This window comes from Anneissia japonica, unplaced genomic scaffold (genome assembly GCF_011630105.1).
Source record: "Anneissia japonica isolate Jap-2015-1 unplaced genomic scaffold, ASM1163010v1 scaffold24045_len11873_cov120, whole genome shotgun sequence".
Classification (NCBI taxonomy): Eukaryota; Metazoa; Echinodermata; class Crinoidea; order Comatulida; family Comatulidae; genus Anneissia; species Anneissia japonica.
In genome coordinates, this window is record NW_022693432.1 from 1 (window position 1) to 9,125 (window position 9,125).

Here is a 9,125-nt window from a genome sequence, read left to right on the forward strand (position 1 = left end):
TGAGTTAAATAATAAGTGAGCTGACCAGCATAGTCCCATATGCAAGTTACACCACTCAGATCTGCCGTACTAGATTTAATTATCTGATCTTGAATTTCTTTAATAAGCTTCTTGATCGGGGGTTTGTCACTTTTGAAAGTACTTGTTGGCACCGACAGAGATTTCTTTACTAAAAATAATAACAAAAAATCAAAGAACATTTATCAGTTTTAGTGGAGCAGTGGTTAAACTAGAAAAGCTTATTGGTCTCAGCATAGAAATCATAGCAAATAATAATGATTTCAATTAGGTTTGCTGCCTAGCACTGTAAACACAAATAGATTAATAATAACATCAGTGATCGAATAGGTGTTCGGTCACTCGGTATTAAGAAAATAAGGACGGGAACCCTTCCTGAACTCACACACACTCAGATTCCCCCATCCCCCCACCCAAAAAAAAAATTAAGCAGGCTTACCGGAACATATTTCAGGTAAAGAACTTTGACTATGAAAAGTCATAACGAAGTATGCAATAGTTTTTAAGCTCCCCATTACAGCCTGTATAAGGCTTTCCCATTTCCTAAGTTTTAATATTTTAATACATTATTTTTTTTATTAGTCTATTCAAATTTCTTTACGATATTCATTTAATCTCCTCATACAAAGGTTAAACATAACTTATACTGTATATTGACCTGTATCAAATAAAAACAAAGAAAAATTTCCGGTTTATACAGTTTATATAAAATTAAAGAAATGGACATTATATAATAGTTAACAATTTTCATTGTAAATGTGTTTAATACTGTACATTATTGATTTCTACATAAAATGCTTGTTTATGTTGTGTACATTTGAAATACATAATAAACTACCTTTGCGCTTTTCTCCAGGATGAATTGAGGATGAAGCAGGTAGAGTTACAGATTTAGTAGAGCTGTGACCAGATGTACTATGTTGTGTTTTTAACAGCTCCTCTGCAGTTCTTGCGATGATAGCGTCATCAAGTACCTGCTTGGTTCGTCCACACACTATGAAACAATGTTAGCATTTAAAAAAGCAAAGGGAAAGAAAGGGGGAGGGGCAGAAAATTGTCTCTAGATTGTATAACTGCTCAGCCGGTATAAATATCCTTAAACATAGATCCTTTTATTAACGTGATCTATTATTCTGTATAGACAATTGTTATACTAGGAATATAATTAATTAACTGGCTACATCTTTAAACAATTTTAATAATGTTAAAACCTATCATGGTGCTTTACTTCTTGGTAAAAACATAGATGAGGATATAAAAAAACAATGAATTTCTAATATTGTGCTATATAAATATGCCTTGTTTTAAATAAATGACCACATAATTTTGTATCTATTCTTTGCCTGAGAAGAATTTAAGCTTTTTTATACACTTTATCATTCAAAACATCCATAGGTCTAAGCATTTGACATAAGATAGTTTCAAACAAACTCCGAAAAAAGTGATACAAGCCACTGTGATTCAATATTTCGAACTTTATTAGTTCATCTTCTGGACCATATTCATCCCCCTTATGTTTCTTATCCATATAATCATACCGTCTATATTTTCCTGCTCCTCCCATTTACTCCAATCGCTGCCAACAGTTTGGAAGACGATAATTTTAACAATACCATCAGTTGGCGGCTCTTTCTGATTAAATCTATTAGTGACATTTTAAAAGCAATTACCAATGATATTATTTAATTTACAGAACTATAAACAATAATCATAGCATAAGCAATAGATTAATTCTTTCTTTCTTTCTTTCTTTCATTCTTTCTTTCTTTCATTCATTTCATTCATTCATTTATATGCACATTTATTTATCTTTTTTTTTTATACGGTAGTACATTTGGTGAGCATGACAAAAATAAGAAGGTACAAACGATACAAGACAATAATAGACAGGACAGACTAAGAGAAAAAGAAAGGAAAGTAAAAACCTAACGATACAAAAACGGCAAAAACAATGCTCAAATATAAAACCCATGAAACCATAAATAGCTTAAATCTAAATGATAAAAAGAAAAACAAATTAAGACACATTTTTAAAATATGTGGTTTTTTTTTAACCTGCCGGTATTTTTTTTTTATTTGGAATTTAAAATTGTAAAAGGAAGGAAGATTATTCCAGGAACTTGGACCTGAGAATCGGATATTATGTTGAAAGGAAGTTGTTCTGTGTGTGTGTGGGGGGGGGGGTGCATTTGATTAGAAAATCTAGTATTATGGTTATGATATATGATTAAAATGGAATAATAATTGAAATTTGAAGGGGAGGAGAGAATTAACCCAGGAGAAAATGAAAACATCGTTAAAGGTAATTAATGTCAACAGTTTGAGTTTGAGGGAAAAACAGGGAAACGAAGTGGCCATAAACAATATTGCAATAATTACAATAAAGAAGAATCAAGGAGCTATAAAGTATAGGAATACAGGAAGATAATCTATATATAATACTGATACTATTACAAATTATGTTCTCATTTTCACAAATGTGCTTCTTACAATTTAGGCGACTGTCGATATAAACGCCCAAAAATTTCGTGTCATTAACAAGTGGGATAATTTGATTATTTATTTTTAGTTGGTCAGTATGTTATCAAGTAATCTAGTGGAATTATGAAAGGTAATACAACTACACTTCTTCAAATTAACAGAAAGCTTGTTGGCAGAAAAAATGTTTAAGAATGTTTAGTGGGCATGTTGTCATTGGAAACATTAGAAAGTGAATCAATATTTTTGTCCATATACAGAAGAGTGGTGTCGTCAGCATACATAAGAAACGTAAATAAATGTCAGAGTTAAATAAATCAAGGCGTACCTCATTATATATTTCTTTTAAATACAATGCATTGCTTAGAATTAAATGCGACATGTATAATAATGAACAAAAGGCTAAAGAAAAGTGGAAAGAGCTACAAAAAATATGGAAGGTTTTTTAAAGTAAGAACTGTAACACTTAAAATGTAAATGTAATAATTTTTTGAGGATGTTTAAATGTATGTGTATTTAATTTGCAGTCTTTATAAATAATTATGTACAAAGAAAGATAAGATATAGTAATATGTGAGTAAAGAAAGAAGGTAATAAGACCTAATGCTGTTTGTTAAAGGTTTTGTATAAAATATGTATATAAAAGGAGGAAAAAAAATATTGAAAATAAATGAAAAAAAGACAATAAAAGTGGGTTACCCCCACAAAAGACAAAAAAAAAAAAAAATCAGCATAAAAAAGAAACGTAAATAAATGAGATGAATTACAAATGCCTGATGTATAACAAAAACAAAAGGGGACCTAGCAGAGATCCTTGTGGAACTCCACAAGTGATAGGCAGAATGTCGGACAGGGCATTATTAAATGTTGTGCATTGTACAATTGGAAAGGTATAACTTTTAAAAATATTATATGCAGGGCCACGAATACCATAATGGAAGAGTTTGGATAGTAAGATTTTATGGCCAATAGTACCGAAAGCCTTCGAGAGATCAATGAAAATGTCAACGGCAATTTCATTCTCAAAAGGCTCTTGTTATATCGTTCGTAAGTTGAAGAAGTGCAGTTGTAGTGTTGTAGATTTTTTTCTAAAGCCAAACTGAATAGGGTGTAAAATATTGGTATTTTGAAAAAAAATGTAAGTGCGATCATAAATAAAACGTTCACAAATTTAAAAAAAAACTGAAAGAGTGGGGATTGAACGGTAATTAGAAGTATCAGATTTTTTACCGGACATAAAATTTTGGTTTAACTTTCGCGTATTTGAGGCTATCCGGAAAAACGCCATTTGTCAGACAAAGATTAAAAATGTAGGAGAGGGGTAATAAATTATTATTTTTTTTAATTTGTTTTGTTTTATTTATTTTTATTTTTATTTTATTTACATATTTTCATAAATTTATTAGATTGTTTAATAATATATGAATTAATATCCTCAATACCAGGTGCTTTGTGCTTTTTTGAAATCCCTTACGACAGATAGAATCGCATGAGAAGTAACAGGGTTAAGAAATGACGAATGGAGGGCAGGTTTAGGAAGGCAAGATTTGTAATTTGAATAGACTGACCGATATTATTTAAATGTGTAGGACCAATATTAACAAAAGAATTATTGAAGTGATTTGCAATTTTAATAGTGTCACTTGAAGGGGTTCCGTTATAGTTTACAGCGCATTTATCGTGATTACTGTCTACCTTCATTTTTATATAAGACTATTGATAATTTTGAATGTACTTTTAATGTTAGTTTTTTTGCTTATTAAATTTATCTTCGTCAAAATTACTCAAAGTTTGACGGGTAATTAAATTAAATTTATTACAAAATTGTTTGAATTTACCAATGCTATTGTTTGTAGGATGCCGAAGGGATTTGGAATAAAATTTATTTTTATGTTCATTTAAGGTAAGTATCCCACCGGTCATCCGTGTCTTAATTTTCTTTTTCTTGGCAGAATGTTGGTGAAGTGGAAAACGTTTGTCATAGATGTATTTAAATTTTGGATTCAAAATTTGAAAAAAATATTGGGGTCATTTAAATCAAATTCGTCCCAGGATGTTCCTTCGAGTTCATGTATAAAGTTGTCGGAAGTTATATGAATTAGGGACGATCATTTATTACAAAAACTAACTATATACAACATTCCTTTTATATTATATCAACTTATAGGATTAATAGTTCAAAGACAACTTAATTAACAATTGCCTGATTATTGATCCCATTATTATACGGCGCTCTTCAGTACTGAGTAAAATGTTAAAAATTAAATGCAAGCAAAACAAATACAAAACTACAATATACGGTACATATAGAAACCATCTTGAATACTTACTCTTTCCCAAGCATGGCTTTTATACAGCAAGTCTTTCCTGACCCTTCTTTCCCAAGGAACTTCATTCTTGAATTAACAACAGTCATTGTACCATTTTCTTTTGCATCGTTGTAAGCCTTTAGGGCGTCACCACCTCTAGCTAATATCTCTGATGGAACAGCCCGATCTAATGAATATAACATACAGCAGATATTTAGTGTTTTGTCTTGATTGTACTTGTAAATTTCATTATAATTTATGTCATATACATAGGCGATTCAAATGTAAAAACTGTAAACTGTCTTGCTGCAATGCTAAAAAAAAATAATTTGTTCACACTTGAAGATAACTCTTTTTGTACAATTTACACTTTATGTTACAAATTCATATTAAAATATTATTTGGAAGTTCGTATCCGATTAAAGGCAAATGATTTTACATTTTTTTTTTGTTGTTGATTTATTGTGCCTGTCGATGTTCTGCTTTAAGTTACCCATGAAACTGCTGTTGATGGTTATTGCAATTGCAGAAAACAATTAGATTGCTCTATGTCTGGCCATTGCCTAAACAAATTGCAGTACAAAATACTATTCAGTCCTATTATATTTTTATGACTTCCCATAGTGAATTATACATAACAAACCTTCAAGTGATTGTCTCATATTTAACTTGTTGTCTCCTTTGGAGAATTTATCGTATTCACTACATGCATTATTATCGTACAGATCAAGAGGCGTCTTTCCATACTGTAAAAACAGACACATGGTGATTAATTTCATCAGTTGGTGTTTAAAATTATATCAACAGAAATCAGGGGGACATTTTAGTTTAATAATAAAAAAAAGTCAATTATGGAAAATAATATTCCGAAACAATTAACATTAGGCCTACAATAATATTGTAACAAATTTCGGAAATTTTCCCTGGGGTCACTAGGGAATGGACTAACCCAAATAAGAAATTAGATTTAGCCTCCAATGCCCTGCTATTTTAAATAAGATATGCAAATGAGCGAAAGAGTATGGAACTCTAACCCCATTGAATGAACTACATATGCTGAGTACAGGGAGAGGGTAGAATTGGTGACTCAGAATTTGTAAGAGACGGTTGCATAGAATTTCAGCAGTAAAAGCGGGCTTATCCATAAGGTAAGGGTACCTATTTGGAATTCAATATCTGTCTTCCCATGTACTTATTATAATTCCACAGTAAGTGGAAGTGTAACCAAATGAGGGATGAGTAAATGATATTCCCAAACAATTAGCATTATACAGTAATATTGTAACGGAATTTGAGATTTTCACTATGGGGAATGAACTAACCGAAATGGGAAAGTGGTCAACCCAAACCTGATTTAACCAATTTACCCTCCAATGCCCTGTTGTTTTTGGCAAGACATACAAATTAATAAAAGTATAGAACCCTATTATATTTGAATTCAATTCAATTCTTTTATTTCAGACAATTAATACAAAATACAAAACAGAACAAGGCAAGAGAAAAAAGATCAATCAAGCCGATTGAACAGCGCACAAAAATCTACATAACTAAGCTGGGTATAGTAGTGAGAGGGTAGGATTGGTGCTTGAGAATTCGTCTGACGGTTGCATTGACTTTCAGCAGTAAAGTGGGCTTATCCGTAAGATAAAGGAACCTACTTGGAATTTAATATCAGTCTGCCCATGTACTTCAAATTCTACTGTACGTAGAAGTGTAACCCAGTGAGGGGTTGGTGATCATACTTGTTTAGATCGAAGACTTTTTTTAACGAGCTGAAAGTGATAATCTTAGGTTCGTTAATTATTTCGTTTATTCACTATTTATTTGCTGAAGTTCAGGGCCCACAGCTCTGGTCGAACCCATGGTTATCCTGACAATGAACCTGGTCTGTTACATTATAACAATGGGGTAAATAATTTTGAAATATACTGAGAAAAATCATAATTTACTATTTGATTCGAATATTGTTTTGATGCATTTTCTTTTAGTGCATTACCTTATCTTTTATTGAGAGTAATGCGCCATACTCCATTAGGCACAATGCCGTATTTCGCTGTACCTCAAAGGGCCTCGAAGCATACAGACAGTCATGTAGCGGTGTGCATCCATGCTACAATGTGTACAAGAATATATAATAATAAAAATAATAATAATAATAATAATAATAACATTAATAATAATAATAACATTAATAATAATAATAATAATAATAATAATAAGTTGTTGATAATGAAATAATCAATACTGACAATGGTATTATGATGAACAAAATAGCAATAACTTATTATTATTATTATTATTATTATTATTATTATTATTATTATTATTATTATTATTATTTGTCATATTCAGTCTATCACAAACCAACCCACAGCGACATCTATTTAAAGAAGCGCTCGTTTCATCCTCATCTAACATACTCATTCATTCATCCATGGATTTATTCAGACATTTAAAAATCACATACGGTACATACAATTAAAATATAAAAATTTTCATTAATAAATCATTCATTATCATTTAAAAAATACCATTAGCAAACCAATAAATATAAATATTTAGATAAAAAAAGGGACATCAATAATTCCTCAAATAAATTTTTGTCAATTATTATTGATTTGGACCATTTAATGTTTTTAGTTCAAATAAAGTACATTTGTATCTAACAGACTGGCTTCGATTATTTCAGAAATCCCAATTCAAGGAAGCAGAAAGGCATAAACATTAATATAAATGAGATTCTGCATTAATATATTATGATTTAAAAGGTCGAAGCCCTTTGAAAAAACGGTAATAACAACAGATTATTGTGTGCTTTAGTATTGTCTGAATGACTACATAGATTGTTAATTAACTTAATTAGATAATGACAGGTGGACATGCCCCTTCTGCTTCCAAATTGGTGGATCTTGTCTTTGGTGTCGTTAAAAAGCCAGTTCGAGACAAATTGTTCAGCTGCTTTGGAAAAGTGATCAGTTTTATTATAATTGGTCTAAGATTGTTTCATGTGGCTGAGGAAGTTTTGGGTATTGGTACAACAGCAGCTTTCTTCCATTGGTGCAGGACTTCGTCAGCAATGAAGGAGGAATCAAGAAATTCAGCTAACGGGATTCAAATCTACTTACGCCAGCGGCCGCGTAGATGGTAGGTAGGCAGATAAAGATTTGGTGTTAAGTCGTTCCACATAACACCCACCCGAAACTAAATATGAATACTGGCTTTTGTCTTAAGTCATTTAAAACTTAGTGTCAGGTATTGTTTAGTTTTCCACTAATCAGCAGCCAGTCTCACTTTTCAATCATGTATTTCTCTGTTTTGATTACCTGCAGATATTATTCTAAGATATACTTAGATATTCTTGAAGCAACTCAAACAAACTTCGAGCTATTTTCAACAAAAACAACACTTCTTTTGAAAACTATCTATGTCATGTTCCACGAGCATATGTTACACATTGAAAAAAAGAAAGGAAATGAAATAAGAAAGCATTTAGCAGCTAATTAATATTACTAATACAGTACACTTTAATAGTAGGTCTGTACTAGAAAATAGTATTAAAAATTGTTTTAAATGCCTTAGCATTCAGTCGAGCATTTACTTATTCATTTTATAAAGCTTTCGTTTACAATGAATATTCTGTTTTCCTGATATTATACTCACTTTATTGGTCTTGTTAACATTTTCACTCGTTTTCTCTAATGCACGTCTCAGTAATGACGCAGATGCGTTGTACGCCAACACGTGAAGAATAGTTGAATTTTCCTACAGGAGCAAACGTAAATAACAAATAAAATAAGTAAAAAAAAAAAATTATCAATATAAAAACTGAATCATATTACATAAACACCGCATTCCAACAACAGACAACATCTCCAAAACCACACATATTATAGAAGAGCTTTGCTGAGCCGTATGGATGAATGGATTTATTCGATGTAAACACAAATACCCCCACGACAGTTTGAAGATGAGTGTAGTGGTTTCTTAACGTGCACTGGGCCATAATGCACACGGGACCAACATCTTTAAGAGACGTCTCATCCGAAATTTGCAATTTACCCTCCAGTTGAAGCACAAGGATAGCAACAATGGGAATGAACCGGGACCTAGAGATCTCCATGTTTCAGCGCACACACAGTGGCTACCACCAGATTAGCCGACTGAGCTATCTGCTCGCGCAAATTTGACATAGTACTTGGATTGATAGATGATAGCCACTGTGTGTGCGCTAGACCGCAAATGATCCTTTCTGATATTTGGTTCTGGTTTTAATTCCATCTGCTGCTCTCCTTGTATTTCAGCTGGAGGGAATCCTTTTTT

The 9,125-nt window shown here is 31.6% G+C and overlaps 1 protein-coding gene across 1 annotated transcript; it reads right to left on the minus strand.

The window, feature by feature from the left end:
• Positions 1–25: 25 nt before the first annotated feature.
• On the minus strand, positions 26–8,664 carry LOC117100740 (the record flags this gene model as incomplete). The annotated part of the gene is made up of 7 exons (XM_033240532.1): positions 8,466–8,664; positions 6,802–6,915; positions 5,449–5,551; positions 4,827–4,992; positions 1,557–1,660; positions 857–1,012; positions 26–169 (listed from the first exon to the last, which is right to left on the minus strand). Coding segments are annotated over exons 2-7 (709 nt in total), but the record flags the coding sequence as incomplete, so codon positions are not given.
• Between the last annotated feature and the right edge of the window lie 461 nt (positions 8,665–9,125).